This window comes from Scardinius erythrophthalmus, assembly GCF_964197995.2.
Source record: "Scardinius erythrophthalmus genome assembly, chromosome: 18".
NCBI lineage: Eukaryota > Metazoa > Chordata > Actinopteri > Cypriniformes > Leuciscidae > Scardinius > Scardinius erythrophthalmus.
In genome coordinates this window covers 11,377,099-11,402,651 of record NC_138238.1, presented here as the reverse complement: position 1 = coordinate 11,402,651, position 25,553 = coordinate 11,377,099, and the positions used below count along the sequence as shown (strand labels likewise).

Below are 25,553 nucleotides of genomic sequence, written 5' to 3'. Positions count from 1 at the left end.
AAGCTAGCGGGGGAACCATGGCGATGAACTTCGACACCTGTGTGGACCATAGGTGTGGACTAATGCCCTGTCCCAGAGCCATAGAGAGAAGAGGACTGCTGGTTGGGACGGGGCTCTGCCCTGTCCTTGTCTCTAATATCTCTATATTTTTTTACAGCCTATGGTCTCTACATAATAATATCTATGATCTTGGCCACTTGAGAGCGCGTGCACGCGACAGGAATTAAGTGCGCAAGACTGTCCCATAGGAACGAACATGTTCAGCTCAAAGGGGACTGCAAAACGGCGTAAGGAATCAGGGAACATCGATACTTCACTTCACAGGAAGTGGAGAGCGAAAATCAACCAACCAACTGTCATTGTGCACCGCATCACCAGTCTGAATTAACCACTGAGCAGAGCCGGTGGAAGAGATTTTAAATTTAAATTTCTAACGGCTCTGAGCTTACGTATGCATTTGAGTAACGTTATTAATAAATACTGTTATTATTATACAAACTAGTCATAAAGTAGTCTAATAAACTAGTTAATTAGTAGTCTAATAAAATGTTTTGATTTTTATTTAATAGATAGGCTACGTGTTTAGTATAGGCCCATTAGCCTATATGATGTCAAATTTGAAAGTAAATTACAATATTATTTAAGTTATATCATAATCTGCGCGACCCCGTTGTCGCCTTTTTTGATGACGTTGCAGGGCATTCCAAATGAGCGATTATTGTCAGCGAAGTCCACTTCAACTGATGTACTGTCTTCAGGGAGTAGGGAGCAGTGAACACTCACTGCTAGGGACCCTGTCTGTCGAATGGAACGCACGCAGCTGCTCTACACTTCTTGCGGTCTTGGCCACTTGAGAGCGCGTGCACGCGACAGGAAGTAAGTGCGCAAAACTGTCCCATGTCTTAAAAATGCCAAAGTGCAGTGCCCTTAATGCACACTAAACCCACGCTCCGAAGCGGCATTCGAGGCTGTAAGCGTATCCCATCATGCATTATGTAAATATAAATCAAGTAAGTAAATCGCGAGATGTAGAGGAAAACATTCCACTGTAAATTAAATTAATGAGATATATTACATATAATTTGGTAGTAAAACTTACCAAATTATATATAATATCAGCAAGTGTTGCACATTTTATTGGTGCAAAGATGAGTAGGCTATGTGTATTTTGTACAACATTTGCAACTGCTTTTTATCACTTAATTAGAAGCACCACAATTTTAAAATTGTCTTGTTAGTTACAAAGCGACCACAGACATTTGGAAGTTTATTTTTAAATGCAAAGTATTGAAAATAATTAAAAAAAAGCTCTGTAAACACTTTTTTTGCATTTTTTTTGCAACACTATAAGTGTGTCCCATCGGATAATCAAAAGTTGAACACTTGGGCCAAATACAGGAAATACGACATGTAAGTAGACGGTAAAGTGCAAAGACTGTAAGTGTGGGTATTTGGACAGGGCATAAGATTCCAATGACAACTGGATCACTCACATATAAGCGAACAGAACTGAAGTTCAGAAAACTCTTCCACAAAACTGATACAAATTGTATGGTTGCAATCTAAAAAAAAAAGTGAAAGAAATGCCTCAAAAGACTAAACAAGTGGAAATTTCTGTATAGGCTACATTTACGTTTATGTCGATGAATTTATAAAACCTTGATTTTATTTATTCATGTCGACACATTCACTCATTTTGCACACTATCTATTTGCCTCTTATGAGTGAGTTACTTCTTCCAATCAGTGGCGTAGCATCTGGTAGGCCTACTGTAGCCTGTGCAGGGTTTGCATATAAATACCGAGGGGACCCGTTTAAATAAATTGCATATGGGCCCAGGGCTGTCTTGTTATGGTATTCCCTCCCATAGGTTTTTCATTAAATGCCAGCTGCATTATTTTGCATCACTGGCCTAGGCCAATAGGTCTGAACTTGGCATTGAAGTTTATGTTTTCCTTCTTATTAAAAAATAAATCTTCTCACATTTAATATGCAAATGTGCTACAAGGGTTACATTTACATAGCTAATTGGTAATGGCTAAATTCAATTAGGTTTTCTAACATAAAAGTTGAGGCCAATATTTACTAATAGGGCTATATGTTGACACTATTAGCCCTCTATTCATTAGGGGCAACTTGTTTATTTTATTTAGAAATGCAGAAAGTGACAGATTCGCATGAAGGATGAATAAAATGCTTCAGCATTAAATGCTGTCAATTTCATTTTAAAACAAACATCATGGTCACACTTTAGATTAGGGTCCAATTCTCACTATTAACTAACTATTAACTATGACTTTGTCTCAATAAACTCCCAATTACTGCTTATTAATAGTTAGTAAGGTAGTTGTTACGTTTAGGTATATTGAGTAGGAATTGGGAAGGATTAAAAATGAAGAATATGGTCATGCAGAATAAGGCATTAATATGTGCTTTATAGGTAATAAACAGCCAACACCCTAAACTAAATACTAAACTAATATCCTAAACTAAAGTGTTACCAACATCATCTACCAGACTAAAAATCAATACATTATCCCCATTAAATTATAAATAAATACCTTTTTGTCCCATTCTGAGAAATAGCCATGTGCCCATTTGAACAGCCTCTTCGTCCTCTGACCTTTGACTTTGGAAATAACTTTTTGTATTTTCAGAATACTTTTTTTTTAAACATTTATAACACCAATGACATGAAATAAAGGGACAGACATTCTAATTTATATTATAACTTTAACAGTTATTTATATTATTAATTTTGTTTCGACTTGCAGTAATTAACCTATAGGAACAACAAAATTAGTAAAAATTGTCAAACTGCAAATGTCAGTGGAGTAGAAATGTGCAAAATTATGTAGTTAAACATTTTATATTATTTCATAAAAGTATAGAAGGATGCATTTTATACAGGATTTCTGTTATATTTTAAATATTTGTAATGACTGTCAGTGGACATGTTTGTCACCATATTTTGAGAACGGCTTAATCATCTTAAAGTTATGTAGTATATAACAGGATGAACAATTCAATCTTATTTGAGAAAATGACGGAAAGCCATGATATGCTTTTAGAAACTATAAGGCATTTCATAACATGTGCAATGGCCAATCTAGCCGTGACTTCATTCACCTATTTAGAGCATGTCTGAAGGCTCTGACTAATGTACTCAAAGAGAACAACACCGTGATCACAATTCAGTGACATCTCTCAATGTAACTGACAGCTGGTCAACCAGTCAGCTGACTGGCAACAGCTAAAGAGGGGCGGAACTCTGCACCCACTGACATTTACTAGACAGGGTCTCTGTCAGAGAGCAGATCTAAGTTTAACACAGGACAGAAGTGGGCACAAGGGACTGTCTGGGAAGCCTCGCTTTCCTGTACTGACTGTTTTTACAAGTTGTTTTTATATTTCTCTGGAGTTGCCGGCTTAATTGGATACAATTATGAATGTTCAAAAGTGTGCCAGGTGTGGGTTTGTGGTGTACCCAGCGGAGAAGATCAATCTTATCGGTCAGGTAAGGCTTTACCACGTGTGTCTCAATTTAAACGATAGTCCATAGATTATCATAATGAGATAATGTATTTTAAAGTTAAGTCTATCCATGTTTTCTATGATGTGAGCAAGACTACTTTGGACAGATTTTAAGGAGGAATTGTATTCAGTTCTTTTCATTTTCTCACGCTCTGCATGAAATATCCCTCTTTTCTCTTTCAGAATTGGCACAAATCATGTTTTCACTGTGAGGACTGTAAAATGGTTCTGACTGCCAATAATTTTGTCAGCCATCAGAAAAGGCCATACTGCCAAGTGTAAGTCTTTGAGTAATTTTTGGCTCGAATCTCATTTTTTTGTAACAATTAAGGCTCAGTGTTTCAATAAGTCAGCATTATTTTTCTTTGCGTCATTGGCTGAAGGCATAATTTGCACAGTTTGGCCCTTTCATGTGTTGAATATATAATTATTTGTCTCTCATATCTCATAGGCATAATCCAAAGAACAACACTTTTACAAGTGTTTATGAGACCCCAGTCAACATCAATGCCAAGAAGCAATCTGTGGCAGCCAGTGAGGTGAGGCTTTGTTTACATCACAGACAACACAAAACACAACCAAACTTTATTCAGTCATATTTTGTTAATCTGTAACATTGGGGAACAATTATTTGAGGGAGTACAAGCGAAAAAAATAAGGTAATGCTGTTAAATTGAGGTGTATTTCTTTATAGAATATATTAAATATTAAGTAAGGCGTAATGTACAGTCAGTTGATCTTTATCAAAATAATGGTGATTTATTTTGCGATAATGACCAGTTGACTGTACATTATCCCACTTATAACACGTCTTCTTAACAAATAAATGAAAATATTGTGTAATAAGATCTGATTTGAAATTATTTTATTAGTTTACTTATGGAGACTTTAAAAATACTTGACTTTAAAGATATTTAAGCTCATTAACAGCTTTGAAACACAGGTATGCGCAAAGTTTTTAAATGAAATCAATGATAAATAAATAAATAAATAAATATAAGTTATTTTAAACAATCATACATAGCTTTTTAGGCTGCCTGGTGCTGAACTAATGGTGGTCAGTGTATATGGTCTTACACTGATTTACAAGCAAAAGGTATTTAAAGAATTGAATATGGGTCATTTTGCTCGTAATACCCCCTATATGAGTTGGGTTAAAGTGTTGTTTTTAGGAGAGCTCAAAGGCCCTGGTGACTCTACAGGATTGGAATGAGAACTGCATCTCTCCAGTTATTTCTGTGGTGTGACATGATACTCTTCTCTGGCCTTCTTTATGTATTCGCTGTTTAAATTTATACCACATGAATATAGCCCACCTCTCTTCCTTTCTGGCTCCCTCTCTTTTTCTATATCTCTCTCTGTGGGATCCCCAGCTGCCCCTGTCTGTCACTGGGCTCTGCGATGATGGTCTTCAGAGTGACAAATTGCAAACCGCCATACTTCCATTTCACATGTATAATTTCATTTCATCACCAGAAAATGATGAAAAGACAGTGTAGAACAAGACCAACTAGACCCACTGACGTTGCATATCTTTGAATATGACTTTGCTTGTGCTTATAGGAAGCTCACTGACAGCTCCATGTTTACATCCCTCTGGTTTTTTAGAATAGATATAGAGAAGAAGGGGAGCGTTTTATGTCCACTTTTCACTATGACATGAGATCAAAAGAAATCGAGCAAGCTCGTGCGGCCAGCCAGCTTGCCAGTCAGGTGAGTAACCCCCTGCTAAAAAAATATAGACTGTAGGAACAGAAATCCATTAAGTTTAAGTTTAGCCATGGACTTTAACATGTGACTGGTTTCTAATCTTTCTAAAAGCAGCAAGGTTACCAAACTGAATTTGTGGGCCAACAGTCATTTTACTCAGGCAGCGTTACCAGCCAGGAAATCGTACGTGTGACCCAGGCTCAGAAGACCATTAGTGACGTGAGTGGTCTGATTCAGACACAAAGGGCAAATGCTTTGATAAATGACGCTATTATCCTGCATCAATAAATGGATAAATAATGATGATGTATTAAAAAAAAAAGTGACCTGACATGGTAATTTGGGCTGCAGGTGGAATACAAACGAGGCCATGAAGCGCGTGTGACGCAGTTTACCTCTGTAGCAGACACACCTGAGGTGATACATGCCAAGACTGGAGTCTCATTGGCCAGTGATGTAAGGACAAATTTCCAAAGTGACCTTTGACACTGAAATGGCATGCAAGGTTTTAAGAATTCAAGAATCTTTAAAACATTTTTGTGAGCTTGGTATAGTATTCTCTCATAGCAAACTGTGGTATAGCAAATTCTTGTCATATTTCTAATGACGGTTGATCAAATCCAAACTAATTATATTGTAATATAACATATTGTAAGTGTAGCTAAAAAAACATTTTAGTATGTTTATTTCAGTTTATGCATAGGTTCAAATCTTACCCCTGTTTATGTGATAATTATGTGATATTATAATAATGTTTCTTATCTGTGATGTGATGTTTTATGTTGATTTACAGGTGAAATACACAGAAGAATATGAACAATCTAAAGGAAAGGGAAGTTTTCCAGCCATGATCACTCCAGGATATGAAATGGCAAAGAAAGCCAATACACTGGCTAGCAATGTAAGCAAAACAGTTCTGTTGCAAAAAAAGTGCAGTTTCTTTCCTACAAGGTCCAGTATGAGTTTTTTATTCCTTGCTTTTTTATTTAGTTGGAGTATAAGAAAGGCCATGAAGAACGAGTGTCAAAGTACACCGCTGTGACGGATACTCCTGACGTACTTTTAGCTAAAAATCAAGGGAAGATCGTCAGTGATGTAAGTGAATAGAATCTTGAAATTTCTTTGTGGCTGAATACTCTTCATATATCCTCATTTTGTGTCTCCTTCCATGAAAACAGTATGTCTACACTGAAGGCTATGAACAGCAGAGGGGCAAAGGCAGTTTTCCTGCCCATTTCACTCCTGGATACCAGGTGGCCAAAAAAGCAGGCGAGATGGCCAGCAAAGTAAGTTTCCAAGTGTGCGATAGCATGGAAATGCCAGCTGCATGTGCGTGATAGATGTAAAATCAGTGTTGTTTTCGTGCAGGTGAAATATCAACAGAAATATGAGCAGGAGATTAAGGGCAAGGCCAGCACTGAAGCCGGGGCTGTGGAATTTGCTTTGGCCAGAGAGAATGCAGAAAACTTCAGTCAGGTGACACAATGCTCTTTTGCACATACAGTACCTTTGGTTTACATCCTATGTGGTTACATCATTGCACATGGTTATACTAAACGTCTCTAATTCCTTTAGCATGCCTATACTGAGGAATATGAACAGCAAAAGGGCAAGGGCAGCTTCCCCGCTATGATTACCCCTGGATACCAGATGGCCAAGAGAGCCCATGACATGGCCAGTGATGTGAGTATCACCACTCCTGAAGTGGTCTGTCATGTATGTCACTCTAGAGGCATCAAAAGGACATATTTAGACATACTGACTAGTCTAAATGACTGATTGTGTATGTTCTCTCATGTCACAGGAATTCATCCTGACAGATGAATACAAGCATCCTGTAGAGTAGATTGAGCTCTTTCTGGTATTGTTGTGTTTGAACACCTTCCTTACCCCTCTCTCTCCATTTTTAACCTGCAGCTGAAATACAAGAAGGATTTGAAGAAGATGAAGGGATCTTCTGCATACCACACTTTAAACACCGAGGACAACCTGACTCTGATGAGTGCACGCAAGATCAACAAGCTTATGAGCGAGGTGAGTGACATATGCCCTTGGTCAATTGCTTAAATATGTTGAGAAGAGGTACAGGAGAATAGATGGAGGGCATTCTAATTTGAATAGACATTTACTATCTCCAGTTACAAATATTTAGAAAAAGCCTTGATTAGTTAGCTGTAGATTTGTAACATGGCCTTCTGAGGCATTTTAGGATGCACAAGTGCTAAAAGAGAAAGAGAGGATAAGCGAACTCATCTGTCATCGGCTTAGCCAGACATAATGTCTCCACACCTGCATTCCCCACATCCCATGAGTCCTCCTGTTGAGCCCAGCCACCCACAGACACAAACAAAGAGAACGCGCAAGCCCAGGGGCCACATCATCATTCTAATTTTGACCCTCTCACTCGACCAGTAGATATTTCTGCATGCCACAGTGTATGCCTGATGATACCATCCTACCCTGATTTACAAGCAAATGTCAAAAGGACACATGGTTTTCTGTGATAGAGACTTAAAATTGCCTATGTGACCCAGACATCCTCCCATTATACAGGTTGAATATAAGAAGGACCTTGAGAACACAAAAGGCCACAGCATCAACTACTGTGAGACGCCACAGTTCAAGAATGTGTCAAAGATTGCCAAGTATACCAGTGATGTGAGTGCCTCATCAATAATGTGACTGCTAGCCCAAAGAATGACTGCATATTCTATATTTAAGGTGTTGCTGTTCTGGGAACTTTTGTGCAGTCATATGCAAGCTCATTCACTCTGTGTTTGCAGAATAAATACAAAGAGAATTACACCAATCACATGAAGGGGCACTATGAGGGGGGTGGCATCGACAAACAGACCATGCATGCCATGAGCGTCAGAAAGCTTGCCAGTGATGTAAGAAAAAAAATATTTTTCTGAACATAATATCTCTCCTATTTTGTTTTATTACCAGGCATAGAGTAGTGTGCTTACAAATTCTCTAATACCATTTGATTTCAGATTTCCTACAAATCAGAATATGAGCAGGAGAAGAATGTGCAGGGTGAGTACAACTATCCAGCCACCATCACCCCATCCTATCAGTCACAGAAAAAACTGGAGCCGCTCAAAGATGTAAGTCTGTCATTCTTGTTGCTGCTATAAACTCAAACCTCCTGTGTTAAGAGTGTATAGAATTTGTCATTCAGTAATAATGCCAACCTTAATTGCTTGAACAGTGCTGTGTTAGCCTTACAAATGATCTTCTTTACGCTTGTAAACATGCAAGCTAATCTAAATGGATGTCCTTTTTCTCCCACTCAGAAAAACTATAGACAACATATCGACAAGCTGAAATTCAGCCAGGTTACGGACACTCCTGAAATTGTGCAAGCCAGAATCAATGCTCATCAGCTTAGCAATGTAAGCATCAATTGTCCTTTTCATTGAGTGTTTAAGTCAATTTAATACAACATATCTACAGTAAGCCTCACATATAATCTCTCTCTCATTAAAGCTGAACTACAAAGCCAACTATGAGAAGACAAAGACACAGTATACATTATCTCAAGATACACCAGAACTTAAGAAGGCAAAAGCCAATGCAGAACTTGTCAGTGATGTAAGGCTATGCTCACACATTCCAGAGCCTTGGCACATTGTTTGTCATCCATATATTAATAGTTTACCAGTGTTAAGCACTTTCTTTCTGCACGTTCACAGATCAAATACAAAGAAAACTGGGAGAAGAACAAATCCAAAGCATGTGATATCGGCCTGGATACTCTGACACTCAAAGCTGCCAAAGCCTCTCGAGACCTGGCTAGTGATGTAAGAATCAAATGTTCAGTATTTAAATGTAAAATTCAAATTTGTTTTCTTGGATTGATTTGATTTCTTGGGCCGTACAGATCAAGTATAAGGAGTCATATACAAAAAACAAGGACAAAGCCATTGGAATGGATGTGAGTGACTCTAAAACACTGCACTCCCTTCAGGTGGCCAAGCTTAGCAGCGAGGTAAATCTGAGTAGCCAAATTCAGGTTAAGTTAAACAAAACTGTATTTTTCCCATTAACATGAGTGCTCAATCTAAGATTCTTCAAATACTATAGCCTAAACAAAAAAACAATACAATTTCTGTGCTATAGGTCGCTTATAAAAAGGGTTCTAAGGAGACTCAATCCAAGTTCCACCTTCCTTTGGACATGGTGAATCTGAGTCATGCTAAAAAGGCTCAGGCCCTGGCGAGTGATCTGGACTACAGGACGAAGTTACACGATTACACCGTCCTGCCTGATGACATGAAAGTGCAGCAAGCTAAGAAAGCTTACCAACTGCAGAGTGATGTAAGAAGACGAAAGCGTGTCTATATGCAAGAACAGAGTAGAATGATACAGATAATGGGCATTCATTTATGCATGCTAAATGGATATTTGTTTTGGCTCTTTTAGAACAAGTACCGATCAGACCTGACCTGGATGAAAGGAGTCGGATGGGAGGCTGATGGCTGCCTGGATGTGGAACAAGCCAAGAAGGCAGGAGAACTACTCAGTGAGGTTGGTCATTACAAAATGTGTATTCCATACTGTTTAGACTCGCATAGCCAGTCAGAAGTATTTCCCTAGGCTTTTTAACAGTAAAAAAACATCCTGGTAAATTCATCCTGCTACATTTTTCACCTCTATACAGAAAAATTATCGGCAGAAGGTGGACGGTGTGAAATTCACACAAGTGGCAGACACTCCTTCCATCATACATGCCAAGAAGAGCCAGGAACTACAGAGTGGCGTAAGATAAGATCAATCTGATTGAATATGTATCTCCTCAGTGGACATTTAACTGGAGTCCTATCTGAGATTGGTTGGTGTTTTCTCATCCTCAGCTGACGTACAAGGCGGGCACTGAGCAGACAATGCACCAGTACACTATGAGCAAAGATGAGCCTCTCTTCAAGCAAGCCAAAGCTAATGCAAAGCTTCTCAGTGGGGTATGAAATGAATCACATGAAACTGTACTTATGTTGCACCAATAACCTGCACACAAACTAACAACCCACCGCCTGCTTTTAATCAATGTCACATTGGTAATTTTCAGAAAACATATAAGGGTATTTGGGAAGAGCAGAGAGAGAAGGGTTTTGAGCTAGGCCTGGACACGCTTTCCATTCTTGCAGCCAAAACAACAAGAGATCTCGCCAGTGATGTGAGTGACCAAACACTCTACTGATACACATGACTCACTTGGCACTTAACTAGACACTGGAATCTTAAGTATCGTGACTTATAGTCTAATCTCCCGATATTCCATTTATGTAGGTGAAGTACAAGCAAGAATATGAGATGACAAAAGGGAAGATGATTGGTGTGAAGACTGTGTCAGGTGATTCTCAGATGGCCCATTCGGCCCAGGCCACCAAACTCCAGAGTGACCTCAACTACAAGAAAGAGTATGAAGACACCAAGACCAAATACAGTTCCTTACTCGATATGATGACCCTCACCCATGCCAAGAAAGCCCAGGAACTAGCCACTGAACAAAACTACAAAACCTTCTTACACAAATACACCCTCCTGCCCAGTGATATGAAACTGGAATGGGCCAAGAAAGCATATGGCCAACAGAGTGATGTAAGAGCCCAGCATTCAATTGAATGGCTTGTAAAGGCAATGACATGTAAAGCTAAATGCAACAAAACTTTGTTTTCTTCACAGAAAAAGTATCGCTCTGACCTGAACTGGATGAAAGGGGTTGGATGGGAGACCACTGGATCACTTGATATACAACAGGCCAGAAAAGCTACAGATTTAGCCAGCGAGGTACAGATAAGCCTCTCATGAACGTGACCAACCATACACACTAAATGTCATAGTTTTTCTTCTTACAGATCTTAAATTCAAATAACTTAAGTGAGTCACTAGATTCCTAGGTCATCTGCAGTACTCTCCAATAAAATGTAAAGTGGAGTACCGCTTGGAGAATAGTTATGTAATGCTTGCATAGCGAGTAGCTTAAGCAATAGGTTAATGGCTGGGGTTATATTTAGCAGAGAATATATCTGCTAAACTATACAAAGTGCTCGGTTCATTAGCACTTTGTATAGTTTATTAATAAGAACCCTTGTCTCAGCAAACATGGCTGAGAACTATATTAAATATAGGCATATATCTTCAACTAAAACATGTGGTTGAGTATTTTACTAAAGAAGTTATTTTATATACTAATTTACTAAATAATATTTTTGTTTAAATGTTAACCTGGGAATAAACTGAAGGTTTTAAGACTTTGAAAAATGTACAGCAGAGAAACATTATGATTTTAAGTGCTGCTGTTAGGCTCCTCCATGACTATTATTAGATGCACTTACTTTGAGTATAGATGTCAAACTCAGCTATGATAAAAAAGCATATGCTTAGGGGTTAACACTTAAATTATGCATGTGTTAAAAGCTATTATGAAATGACTGAAGCAAATCGTCCTTGAAATGAAAGACCTTGAGGGCTGTACACCCAAGAGACAGTTCAGACAATAAATTTAAAACACATTATCTCCCAGCACTGAAAGTCAATATAAATCTTTGCCATGACCTGTATATGTTCCAGAAAAAATACAGACAGAATGTGAGCGCTCTGAAGTACACCAGTGTGGAGGATACACCAGAGATGGTCCAGGCCAAAATCAGCAGCAAACTGGTTCTTGATGTACGTCTTTTCTATGAATCAGTATTTGAATCTATGAATTGAATTCTGTGACAATTGTTAAAAGAGAGGAGAAAATGTTGCATTTTTTCGTCATGTACAGGGCTTGAATTTCGGTGCGGGATTGCGGGTATTGCGCATATTTTTTATCATTCCCGCAGGTCTCCCATTTATAATGCGGGAAATTCCCGCAAACATTGATTCACTTTAGCATGTAGGTTCAGGTTGTATTAGTAAATTAATCCACGCAGATGGAAAATCAAATCAGTCATTTTAAAACTGTCTGCGAGACGCAATTTCACAAACAGCGTGAGTGATTCAGCGGCGCTGCGTCTTCTATCTCGCGTCTCTCAAAATGGGTTGCACAATGCAATCGTTAAGCGCGCAGCAGGCGGCGGAAATACACTCTCGCGTTTCGGGAGTCGATCGGGCCAGCATTGCATCACGAGTAACTAAAGTTTACCATTTGCACGTCTTTTCAAGTCTCACCAGTTTAAACAGTCACGCGATTTTAAACTCTTCGGTACTTGCGCGCTGTCTGAGAGATGCTTTTTTCTCTGCACACATACATAGAGTAAAGCAGCCTCACAAACAGCTCGCGGGTAACAAAAGTTATTTTTCGTGGATTATAAATCGCTTTAACAGTCAAAAACATAAGAAAATGATGTCAATTTCGGTCTTGGAGAGTATCCTCTAATCTAAACACAGTCGGTTATGTCTTAAATAAGCATAAATCGCACGTGACCGTATAATGAAAACAGGATCCGTGCACTAGCTCTTAAAGGGACAGCAGCCATATGTGTCTGTCATTAATTTGTTTGTCAAAACAACAAAACATAGCTTTCATTTTAAGGAATCAGGATTAATAGCCTATGAATTTAATTTAGTCAGGACTAAAATACTACCCAGTGTTATTTTACATTTGATTAGGCTACTTTATTCAGTCTCTGTAGTATTTCTGAATAGCCTACTAGTTTTAGACCTAAGCAAAAACTTTTCTCTTTATTTCTCTTTATTGATATCTTTATTCTATTGTATTTATTTGTGCTACTTTTTTCAATTTAATTCAAAGATTGAAATCAAGCTTCCTTGAGTTGTGTAAATTCTTAAGAACAAAATGACCCCATTGTAAAAATGCAATGAGTAGGCTAAGCATACATTTAGGCGAGATAAATGTAATTAAAAAAAAAGTCTAAACTCCCCCCTCAAATTAAAAATTCCCCCCCATAAGAATCACCTAAGGGGGGATTTCCCCCCCATTTTCCAAAATGAAATTCAGGCCCTGATGTATGTGATCTTCATGTCAACAGAGATTATACAGAAAGAAAGGAGAGAATGAAATGCACAAGTACACATTGATTGGAGATATTCCAGAGCATGTGCAGGCTAAGATCAATGCCATGAACATCAGTGAGGTGAGAATCCATTACACACACTGCTGTTTCTGTTTCTGTAGCTATTAAAAACATGCACAAACAATTGAATTTCCACATTAAGTAGAATTATTTTTTACATAGTCACGTTACAAAGAGTCCTGGACAAAGATTAAAGATGGTGGCTACAAGTTGCGCTTGGATGCTATTCCATTCCAAGCAGCCAAATCGTCTGCAGAAATCCTCAGTGATGTGAGTATTTTGTACACAATAAGGATGAACTACAGTTTCTGTTGTCCGTTTATCTAACTGTATAAAATGTTTACCTCCAGCAAAAGTACAAGGCACAGTTTGAGAAGACAAAAGGGAAGATGATTGGGCTAAAGGGACTACAGGATGACATAAACATTGCTCACTCTGTGCATGCCACAAATATACAAAGTGATGTGAGTATTCCAGCAAGGAGACAACCAAATGAAGTACCATGAATGTGAGTTTGAGAGGTCATGCTCAAGCAATTGATCAACTTTCTCTCTCCTTAGCTCAAATACAAAAAAGACTCTTCTAAGTCGCATTCTCAGTTCCATCTACCAATGGATATGTTAGACGTGCTCCATGCTAAGAATGCTCAGTCTCTGATCAGTGATCAGGACTACAGACTTACATTACACAAGTACACAACACTGCCGGATGACCTCAAAGTGCAGGCTGCCAAGAGAGCATATGAACTGCAGAGTGAGGTAATGTCTTATTCAATGCATTTCCACTAGTATGGTTACCAATACTCATGAAAGAGAGTGCTCTTGAACATACTGTACTGTGTTTATACAACAGAAACTCTACCGCTCTGATCTGAACTACCTTCGTGGTGCGGCCTGGATTGCCACCGGTGCCTTACAGATTGAAGGATCCAAACGGGCCACAGATCTAATCAGTGAGGTATGAATGGCTATTTAAATTTCAACACTTTGATCCAGCATGACAATCTGCACTGCTGTTCAAAAGTTTGGGGTCATTTAGATTTTCTTTTAATGAAATTAAAACTTTTATAACAATTGTTTATAACAATCTCCAAACTTTTGAACAGTAGTATATGTATTTTAAAGTCACATTATAAATGTATTTATTTCTGCTGCCTAACAGAAAAAGTATCGCCAACAACCCTACTCTTTTAAACACACATCTGTCACGGACTCTCCAGATATTGTGCATGCACAGACTAGTAGCAAGATCAATAATGAGGTAGGAGGACATGCAATATTGTCTCTGTGTTTTGTGATTTGAAGTGAAAGAGGGATTATAATGTCTTGTGGTCTGATATTATTTAGCGCTTGTACAAAGAAAAGGGAGAGAACTTCAAGCACAACTACACCATTACTGCTGAGCGACCTGAAATCACCCAGGCCAAGATTAACGCTGCTAACTTCAGTGATGTAAGATGAGCCTTCCAACTCTATTTTTGAGTTTATGGATATTGCTACATCATAAAATCCACTATTCTTAACCGAAGTTTATAGCTCACTTTAAAGATATTCTAAAGAGGAATGTATTCAAATGAACTTGCATGCAAGACCATAAAGACAAAAGTTTTGACATTTTCTGTTTTATTTCAGGTTAAGTACAAGGAGTCATGGAATGTGCTAAGAGCTCAGGGTTATAAACTCACCATGAAGGATATCCCCTTCCAGGCTGCAAAAGCATCCACCAGCATTGCTAGTGATGTAAGATTACACTCTCTAAATGTATACACATTTATGGGCAAAAACAGCTCTGATAAACTCATGCATTTATATATACATAAGCAATCATGCCGCCAAGTTTGTGCTAAACAGCATATTCTAGATGTACATATTCATCCATATGCATTATGTTCATCCAGTTGAACATAATTCACCTCCTTTGCCTTGATAGGTTCAATACAAGCACAGCCATGTATTGGAGAAGGGCAAGCACATCGGAGCTCGTAGCCTTCTTGAGGACTCGCACCTCATGCATTGCATGGAGATGGGTCGTCTGCACAGTGACCAGCATTATCGCAAAGACGCTGTGTCCACCAGCGGCCAGTATCAGCTGCCTCTGGACATGGTGAACTTGGTTCAAGCCAAGAAAGCCCAGGCCTTAGCCAGCGACCAGGATTACAAGACTCGCATCCACTCTTACACAGTCCTACCTGATGATATAAAGGTGCAGTGGGCCAAAAAGGCATATGACCTGCAGAGCCAGGTGAGAATGAGTAAGGCCATAAAAGATTAAGATCCTGATCTTTAGTTTTGGATTAATACCATAAAGGAGTGACAGGGCAAAGCATCTCAATACAATCATTAAAATCTCGTCTTCTTTGTCTTTTCAAAGAATGTATACAAATCAGATCTGAACTTCATGAAGGGAGTGGCCTGGGATGCAGCAGGCGCACCCCAGATGGAGTCTGCAAAGAAAGCCGGAGAGCTCATTAGTGATGTAAGTTGCACTCAATTCAACATGAAATCAAATTACCCTATTTACTTTCTTAACGCAATTTCCTGGTCTTATGGTGAATTAATCACCCATGCACAATGCCCCTGTAACCTAACTTGCTCTTACTCAACCATCTTCACTTTTATGCTGACATCCGTAAGGCCAGACATCAAACAGGTTATTGGGTATATTTAACTAATAGCAGAACTGCTATTGAACTATTTTAGATTTGGAGACATTCTGATATGGAATACCCACTTTTCACAATCAATTATCAATGATTTTGTTTTCTTTTAAAAACCCTGCTTCACACATATTATTGAAATGAAAACAGAAATAAAATGGGTTGCGAGTGGGGTTTCATGTTTATATTCGTAATTTTGCCAGCATACTTTGATAAAATCACAGTTAATAATAAATGCTTTTCTTCATCGTTACCCTCTGTAGAAGAAGTACCGTCAACATCCTGACAGTCTGAAGTTCACTCAAATTGCTGATTCACCAGATATCATCCATGCAAAGAACAGCTACATGCAGTGTAGTGAGGTAAGCTTCATCCAGCATGCTTATTTCAATGTGTGTGGAGACAGTGATTGTGAAGTGAATAACACGACTTTTATCCTGTTTCAGAGGATGTACAAGTCTGGAGACTCTGATTCTATGCACAAATACACATTACACTCTGATCATCCTGACTTCATCAGAGCAAAGATCAATGCTCAGCAAATTAGCAATGTAAGGGTCTCTTGTTAGAGATATCTCAGTATCTCTGAAAGAAGTCTCTAATGCTCACCAAGGCTGCATTTATTTGATCAAAAATACAGTAAAACAGTATTAATGTGAAATATTGATATTATTTTTAAATATAATTTATTCTTGTGATGGTAACGCTTGAAGTTTCAGCATCATTACTTCGGTCTTCAGTGTCACACGATCCTTCAGAAATCATTCTAATATGCTGATTTGGTGCTCAAGAAACGTTTATTATTATTATTATCAATTTTAAAAAGTTTAAAAAAAGTTTTTGCTGCATAATATTTTTGTGGAAACCAAGATTTCCCAGTATTTTTGATGAATAGAAAAAAAGTATTTTGTAATAAAAAAAAAAGTGTATACTGCCATATTTTATTAAAAGAATGTGTCCTTGCTGAACAAAAATATTATAAAAAATTAAACTCCAAACTTTTGAATTGTAGTATATCATGGTTTCCACAAAAATATTAAGCAAAACAACTGTTTTCAACATCGATAATAATAATAAATGTTTCTTGAGCAGTAAATCAGCTTATTCGACTGATTTCTGAAAGAATCATGTGATGCTGAAGACTGGAGTAATGATGCTGAAAATTCAGCTTTTTATCACCACAGGAATAATTTACATTTTAAAATATATTAAAATAGAAAACAGTTTTAATTTGTAATAATATTTCACAATATCAAATTTTTACTGTACTTTTGATAAAATAAATGCAGCCTTGATGAGCATGAGATTACATTAAAAAAAGATTTTGAACATTTGAATGATAGTGTACATGCTTTAATATTGTCTATGCTCTTTTTTTCTCTTTCACTTTGCAGAAAGTGTATAAAACATCAGGTGAGCAGGTGAAGTCTGCAGGTTATGACTTCAGGTTGGACGCCATTCCCTTTCAGACAGCCAAGGCATCTAGAGAAATCGCTAGTGATGTAAGTTATAATCAAAATGTTTATCAGCCAAATTGTGTACTATTTCATTAAGTAAAACCCAACTTCAGAATTTTAATTTAACATATATTGTACCATTGCTTCTCAGTTCCGCTATAAGGAGGCATTTGTCAAAGATAAGGGCCATCAGGTGGGCCTTCTCAGCGTTGAGGATGACCCCAAGATGAAACACTCATTGGCTGTAGGGAAGCTCCAGAGCAACAACTTGTACAAGAAGCAGTCCCAGGAGACACGCTCTCAGTTTAAGATCCATGCCGACCAGCCTGATTTCCAGCATGCTAAGAAGAGCCAGGCTCAGCTCAGCAATGTCAACTATCGCCAGCATCTCCATGACTACACCTGTGATTCTAATCAGCTCAACGTCAAACACGCTAAACAAGCCTACCAGCTGCAGAGCGATGTGAGTTTTGGGATTATTAAATGTTGTGAAGAACTGGATTGATGCCATTGTATGCCAATGTCTCTGATGACATGTGGTTGACATGAGACACTACGCATGTGAAAATATGAACTTGCAGTGACTTGGTAGCAATATATGCCAAAAGTTTGTTCTTATAGTTGTCCTCGTGTAGCAAGTTTAATGGTCCTGACTCTGTGGTTGCAGGTCAACTACAAATCAGATCTGAACTGGATTAAAGGTGTGGGCTGGACCCCACCAGGCTCTCATAAGGTAGAAATGGCCCGCCGTGCCGCAGAACTGGGCCTTGCTGAAGGAGTGACCACTGATGAGGCTATCGCCCAGTATCAGCATCTAATGGTGAGACAGAACTCTACATCACAGTATTACTTATCTGAAGATATCTGAATAGGATCATTTGCTCTGTTTCAAACCCTAGTGAGCTGCTTTGTCTGCATCCTAAGCATCATGAAACCTCATAAGTGATCGTTTTGGAGCACAAGCTAAACAAATAGCACTGATGATGTGACTGTGAATTGATTTCAATAGAGTTAGGATGTTAGCATGTTGGTAACCTAATAGTACAATACTTAGTAAACACATTTAGTATTTAATTAAATTTAAGCCGTAGTGAAACTTAAGTAGCGACATTCATGGAGGCAGATGAACACAAGCTTTCAGGGGTGGGGTTTAAGTGGACTAAATTATTGGAAAAGTCCTGCATACATCACCTGAGAGAAGATTAAAACATTTTTTGTTCAATAAAATAGATAAAATTTCATTTAATGTGGACTTTAAACGTTTATTTATAAAAAAAGAATTTCTCTTAGCTCACCCATCATCTTGGATACTGAGGTTGTCGTAGTGTATTATGGGATACTGCTTTAGAATTTGGCTAAAACAAGGTATCTTTGGAGGCATATTTAGTTTTAGCTATGGTCTTCAAATCGGGAGTGCGCCTTCAAATGACAGCGCACTAGGTTTTGGAACAGAGCAGTTGTCATGCTTTTAAAATTTTTACCACATTACCAACTTGACTCTATTTCCTCTCCCCATAATGCATTTGATCATTTTCTTCTGTCTCAGATGCTCAAGAGACAGCAGGAGTTCCAGGAGCAACAGCAATCCACCACAGAGCAGACGGAGACCACAAAGGAGTTCCAGGAGCCAGGAGTCAATCCTGATGCTATGGAGATCCTCCACGTCAAGAGGAAGAAGACTATTCACACCACATTCAAGCAGGCCAAGACCACAAAATCCATCACGTCACAGTCTGTTGCTTCCCATTCAACCACAAGTCAGTCTATCACCAACCAGTCCTCCAAGAAACAATCCATTATGAGCCAGTCTCATGCTGATGAATCCACCGCAAGACAGATGATTGAAAACCAGGCCATCACAGATCAGGCTGCTGCAAAGTCAGGAACAATGTAATCTGTCATTAGTGTCTTCCTTTTTATTTTTTATCTAATTTATGAACATCATGTAGATCCTGGTGTTCTCTGGTTGTATTTTTAATTGATTCATAAATGAGGGATATTTAGATGAAAGCTATAAGTGGAAAGTGAACTTGAAGATGGTTAAAGTGCGTGCAGACTGTAAACAATGAAAATCATGGTTGGTTTTCTTTTTACTATGGTTTAATGAAGGTGATTGTAGTTATTGTTACGAAAATATATCAAACAAAGCTGCATGTATGGACAATGTATGTTAAGAATAAGGGTGAGCGTGATTTTGGAGAAGTGCCCTCACATTGTTTAAGAGTAAGATCCATGTACCTCTTGTGGATTTGATAGTAAGTAATACGTTATGTTTGATATATTGGATATATTGTATGTCTATCAAGTTGCGCTTTATGAGAAAGCCCCACAACTCAGAATTTTAAGTGTGAATTAAGACACATGATAATAATAATAAAAGTTTTTGTTTCAAATGTCCTTCATAAAACATCTCACCTTTTTAACAATCTTGAGCACTAGAGGGCAGTCACAGACAGTTTTATTGTGTTGATAGTTGATAGTCTTGTTATAGACTTTTGTTTGAGGAAGGACTTCTCTGTTTAATGATAGATGGATGGATGGATCACTGTAAAAGCTGTAAAATAACGGTATTCCTCCTGGCAGTTTGGGGGAACTGCTCAGCGGGGCCTCACTGATATTGCTGGGACATAATGAAAATCAGTTTAAGCAAATAAATCATGTTTATTTTCTTGCTTTTCCAATGCAAGTGTTGACCCATAATGCCTAAAGCAGAGGTGCTGAACAACTGTTGTGAAGGAACTGGTGATGGTTAGTCCATGAGAACACTTGTGAAGGCTGATGCGAGTTCACAGATGAGTTCTGGGCATTGGACTATTGGAATTGTTTACGGGAATCGGTGGAAAAACTCTCAAAAGAAAAAAATAGGCCTATTCGCTTCAAATTCTGCATTATAGCATATGGAATAAAAACAGTTTTCTGGTTAATACATGATGCATGTTTACTTTAACTTCAAGCACTATTATATAGTAATCATATTCATACAATATATCTATAGGATTAGAACAGCTGGGTTTTCTAAACGCATCTTTCTAACAGTGATTCCTCAAGAGTGGTGATAGGATAGACACAAAGGATGACTAATAATGACAATTTTTGCGATTAGTGCACATTTTGCATGCATATAAAAGCAGAAATGTCGCGTCAAGTGTTTTAAAGAAAGAAAAAGGAAAAAGCAAAAATCAAAGAAAAAGCAGCATCCCCTCAGACAAAGTTCACTGCTGAGGAAAGAGGAGAGCCTGACATCTCTAAAGAAAGCTTTGAGTAATGTGACCATTTTTCCTAGAGACAAGAACTGCCAGTGAGTCAGTGGGTTTGTGGTCAAAGTGGTAGTAAAATCATCTACTGAATGTGTGCAGTCATCATTCCGCCTTGTTTAATTTGGTGTCCAGCAAACCCCTTGTCACCCAAGTTTCTTTATACATCTCACTGGATCTTTAATAGTGAATTTCTATTGCTTTTGTGCTTACTACTTTACAAACACACAAGTGTGATTAGACTGAGTCAATACAGGGAACTGGACATGAATTTCGCTAATGCAAACCTGATTGAAAAAGGTTTGCACAAGGCAAATGTGCACTGATGTTTCTGGTATTTCTCTGAAATGAAGGCCTTGATCTGAGCTAGTTTAAACAGAAGTTTTATGATCTTTCGTGATGGAGATCAGTTTCTAAATTCATAACATAACCAGGGCAACCCAAGAGCATCAGCCACTTGGCTGTCTTTAGTTTACTTTTGCAAAGAACATGAATGTTCCAAAGATCTTAGGAAACACTGCCTAACCCTTTGAGTATGGTTTACACATGTTGTAAATTTCAAGTGTACCTTCAAGCTCATTTTGAAAAGAAAATACTGTGCACTGTGTATTTTCTACAGCCAGTGAGGGGGGACCAGCGGACACACATCAAACGTGACATGGTGGCCAGTCAGTTCTGTCCAGTTTGAAGTGAACCCTGTCCGTTTAAATAGTGCCACATGGCTTGTATAAAAAAAGCCCGACTTAATGAGTTGTATTCCACTGGAGTATTGGCTTTCATGAGTCGGCCTTTCCACATGGAAAATAAGGACATTCCTGAGTCTTCTGTGCTGCAACGCAAACTGTCAGAATTAGATCCGTAGATGGAAAAATGAACACATGCTCTCTGCCTAAGTACTGTAATGCAACACCAGTGATATTTACAGAAGGGGTTCTCAACTGGTGGGTTGCGACCCAAAAATGGGCCACAGGTCTGTTCTGATAGGGTCGTGACTCGTGGGGGAAAATAGTTAGGATAGCAAAATGAATGGAGAAAACGCAACTCATCTTTTGTTGATTGCCAAATCAAGTTCTACAATGTTTTTCTGTAAATTCATCTGTCACTTGGTTTTTACCAAAGCCAAATCAGGCTAATGCTAACAGGTTAGCAGGTTTTTTGACATGCAGTTTGTGTCAAACACAATTAGTTTTGTGGTAAGCATGAAACTATTTAGCCTGTCCCACAATAATCTGTGCTATATTTTGCATAGTCATGCTGTTGATTGTAATGGTATTACATTTCAATACAAAATATTTCTACAAAGAACTTTAAAGGGATAGCAGAATGCGCGGAGGTATGGAAATACATACGTTGACAGGCAGATAGGGCATCCTATAATTGCATTCGGACCGAATGCAATGATTGGACGAAATTTTTTTTTGGTCCTGAGACTTCCACAGAAGATATATGTAAATTGTTTAATATTTAGACCCCTTCTGATTGCTATCAGGATGTGAAGAGTTTCAACCAGCAGGCCTATAACAAAAAGTGTTTATTAAAAACATTGCCTATATACCTTTAAGGACTTTTTTTATAATAATCAATTTTGCCACTGTGTTAGGTAAACCTTGGTCAAAAGCAGTTGAGCGCCACTCATTTACTCTCATGTGAGACATCAAGGACCACAAAGTGATGTAGCTAAACTTATAAACAGTACTTGATCCACCATCCCTTTTGTGTTTACACGGTTGGCTCTTCCTTATGTCCCATATGTAACCCATTAAAGATCTCCCGTTCCTTCTATCTCTCTTTCTCTCACGTTTTCTCTGTGGTCTTTGGCAAGAAGGACAGAATAAATAAGAGCATGGAAGAGCCAAGGATTTGCCTCTAGGTGCCAGGGCAGGGTGACCTAAGTGTGAAAATGAGAACAGGATGCACGAGAACGGTTGCTATGACAGACCTCAGGGATTCCCAGCAGAGTGAGGTTTTCTTATGAGTTTTTACTGGACACGGTTCCATTGGAAAACCAACCGTTGAAATGGCTGTTAACCATGTGCACAAATAAAACGTGTAACATACTTCACTTTTGCATCATGGTTCCATGACATGACATTTAAAGCTAATTTGATGGCTGCCTGTTTTCGCTCCTGCCTCACCGCAATGCCCAAGCTCTCCGTTTGTGACGTGCAGGTTCACAGAACCACTGTGGAATCCTGCAGAGAGGGAAACAGGCGTAATGGAGCCATAAAACCGAACCAATCTATTATTGGCCATTTTTCACTGTGAATTTGCTGATAAACTTCATCTTTGTTTAAAGTCGCTGTATTAAAGGGACTTTTTCTAGCAAAGCAGGAGATGGTGCATTGCAATTGCACCAAAGGTAATCCCACTCATTCACACTGCTTGCTGGGGTCACTTCCCAAAATCCACAAAACATATAACCTAATTGCTGAGTTATTTCTTTTGGCTCAAAAACCACTTCTTTCTTCAATAAATTTGTGAGTCCCCCTGGGGTCCAGTTATAGCTTGGTTTGGTGAATTGCATTCTCTCATGAGGTAATAAGAAGCATTAGGCTTGGCAGAGAATGCTGTGGAAAACAGATATCCCAAACTGGTAAGTTTTTCCATACTGTGTTCAATGCTATGTACAAGGGTCTACATAAAGTCACGTAACCTTCACCAGCAAACATTAATTAAGTAAGGGATAATGAACTGAGGGGGTTTATTCTGCAATAATGACATGCTGACTGTACATTTTCCTGCTTATTACATGACTACGCACCAAATAAATCTAATATGTGGACATGAAATATTGATTTGAGTTGAAATTATTTTATTGTCACATTACTGTTTAGTGTTGTTTTCATGGACTTTCAGGTTGTTGTTATTTGTCACATGTCTTTGTTCAGAATCTATAAACTTGGTTACAGTCATAAGTTCATCCGTGTCAGCTGTGTTCTATTAATTATCCTCGTTGACAATCAGTCTAGAAATAAGACAAACTGCAAAAAAAAAAAAAAAAAAAAAAAAAAAACCTGAAAGGAGTGAAGAGTGAAAGATTTCTGATTTTGCAATGGGCTCGAGTTAGTCGTGCGGATGGATTCACCATGTTGACCAACAGAAGCCTGCTTGGCTAGAAAGTGACTTCTATGTGAGCTGTTGCTATTGAAAATTTGGCTAAATTTCACTAATGAGACCCCATCTTAATAGGAAATATCAGACTGCTGGATGGTGTGACTTACCGAATCAAGTATTCCAGAGAGCCGTGTAATTAACATTCAGAAGGTATGACTGCAATTTACACAAGCTTAAGCTAATGTGATCTTGGCTTATGAGTTATTTTGACTAAAATGAGTCCAAAAATCCTATTTTGTGAATTTTGAGCAATGTTTTCCAATTGATGTAATTCAAAAGGGCTTTATGATCAGATAATTAACCAGGCAATTTCAAAACCAGTTTATTTTTTGCCACATTAGTTGAGAGCTTTTGACACATCTTTTGTTAAATGGCTAGCTTTTACAATCTCCTCACAGTCTAGTAAAACAGACCTCTGCTATAAATTCATAGATTTGATTCAGAGTTTGAGGATAAAATTTGGCCATAATTTGATCCTTATTAAAATGATATCCCAATTATTAGCTCACAAACATAGTACATGGAATATGACCTCATCTAACCAGATGATTTGTTTCGCAGAGCACCTTATCTGGAAATGGTGCTACATTTCATGTCCAGTCAGTGTAATTTGAGCATTTGCATGCTCATGTTTAGTCCATGTGAACGGTTTACTTTTGTTCTAGCACAAAGTTTAAGGTTTATTTTGGGAGCAATTCAGAATTCCATCTGTAGAAGTCATCTATTTTCCTGGACAAATTTATCTAAACTGGAAAATGTTTTCCCTGTGTGAGCTAGACTGATGTTTCCATATTTACCTTAATTGTGGTGAACAAAACAAAAGAGTTTAAAATGCACATTAAATAGAACATTCAGACTGGAACAGAGGAGATGAAAAGGAAAACATTTCGAGAGAAGAAGGTCTCTGTCAACAGATGGTACTGGAAAATGATTTTAGGTTTGGACTGCAGCATCAGCACATTCTTTAGCAACTGGCAGTATGTTTGAAACATCATGATACCTTCCATGTTTCCTCAGCAGAATCACCTTGGACGGTAGCCTCTGGCAGATGACTAAATTATATTCATTAGCCTGACACAGCGTCCTTAGCTGAACTCACATTGCCTGATAGCAGGACCTTATACACACTGCATCAATTCAGTAATCTCATATCTTTTTATACCTCACAGTGTTCCCCATATGTCTTTGATAAATTCAAGTGCTTCAAAACATGCTCATATTTGGACAACGTTTAAGCAACAACAAGATTTAATATCAAGCACACTGTTTTCAAGATACATAAAATGTTCTTTTTAACGGAAGAGCACTGCACTGTAGAGTCCAACAGTTCTAACTAACACTTTTTAGTTAACTTTACTTAATTTCTTAACTTAACTGTAAAAATCTAGTAATCTGTACTATTTACATACTATGCCTTGTTTACTCAGAAAACCCAAGTTAAGATTAATTGATTGGTTTGAGAGCCATTTTGTCAAATAATAATAATAATAAAGAGGCAGGGGTATTTCTTATTAGACTTTTCACATCTTTCTGTAGTTGCATTCACTCATTTCCTTCATACTGTTGAATTGTCAATACAACTGAAAAATTTGAGAGAACATCACAAAAGCTGACTTCATAAATTGATGTTGATTTTCCTGAAATTTTATTTGATGAACTCACCGTTATGGTGATTAGTGTTCCATTTGGTTGGGCATTTGGAACTTCATTTATATTATTGCAATTCTCTTCCTATTGATGCAGCGACGCAGTAAGAAATCAGTTGTTTGGTTTCAAAGGAATGGAAGTAAGGTTAAAAAGC

At 38.1% G+C, this 25,553-nt stretch overlaps 1 protein-coding gene across 2 annotated transcripts; it reads left to right on the top strand.

Annotated features, from left to right (window-relative positions):
- The first annotated feature begins 3,310 nt into the window (after positions 1-3,310).
- Positions 3,311-19,781, top strand: nrap (nebulin-related anchoring protein). 2 transcript variants are annotated; one of them, XM_081393100.1, is made up of 43 exons: positions 3,311-3,517; positions 3,718-3,812; positions 3,986-4,073; positions 5,143-5,247; positions 5,359-5,463; positions 5,596-5,700; positions 6,038-6,145; positions 6,235-6,339; positions 6,423-6,530; positions 6,613-6,720; positions 6,820-6,927; positions 7,162-7,278; positions 7,798-7,902; positions 8,028-8,135; positions 8,241-8,354; positions 8,544-8,642; positions 8,737-8,841; positions 8,943-9,050; positions 9,131-9,238; positions 9,370-9,567; positions 9,673-9,777; positions 9,911-10,009; positions 10,104-10,208; positions 10,316-10,423; positions 10,537-10,848; positions 10,933-11,037; positions 11,821-11,919; positions 13,227-13,331; positions 13,434-13,541; positions 13,622-13,735; positions 13,832-14,029; positions 14,124-14,228; positions 14,433-14,531; positions 14,618-14,722; positions 14,903-15,010; positions 15,201-15,512; positions 15,642-15,746; positions 16,191-16,289; positions 16,374-16,478; positions 17,322-17,429; positions 17,536-17,847; positions 18,052-18,204; positions 18,931-19,781. In XM_081393100.1, exons 1-43 carry the CDS (start codon positions 3,446-3,448, stop codon positions 19,276-19,278), a joined length of 5,586 nt encoding a protein of 1,861 aa, XP_081249226.1. In that variant the 5' UTR covers positions 3,311-3,445; the 3' UTR covers positions 19,279-19,781. The 2 variants fall into 2 exon arrangements, with proteins under 2 accessions (XP_081249226.1, XP_081249225.1); XM_081393099.1 differs by having other exon boundaries at positions 5,356-5,463.
- Positions 19,782-25,553: the final 5,772 nt, after the last annotated feature.

What these genes read in the sequence shown, in the direction of transcription:
- nrap (XM_081393099.1), top strand. Translation starts at nt 3,446, where the DNA reads ATGAATGTTCAAAAGTGTGCCAGGTGTGGGTTTGTGGTGTACCCAGCG. An exon ending in CATATGACCTGCAGAGCCAG is followed by an intron (nt 15,513 to 15,641) that starts GTGAGAATGAGT and finishes GTCTTTTCAAAG; the next exon opens with AATGTATACAAATCAGATCT. An exon ending in CCGGAGAGCTCATTAGTGAT is followed by an intron (nt 15,747 to 16,190) that starts GTAAGTTGCACT and finishes TACCCTCTGTAG; the next exon opens with AAGAAGTACCGTCAACATCC.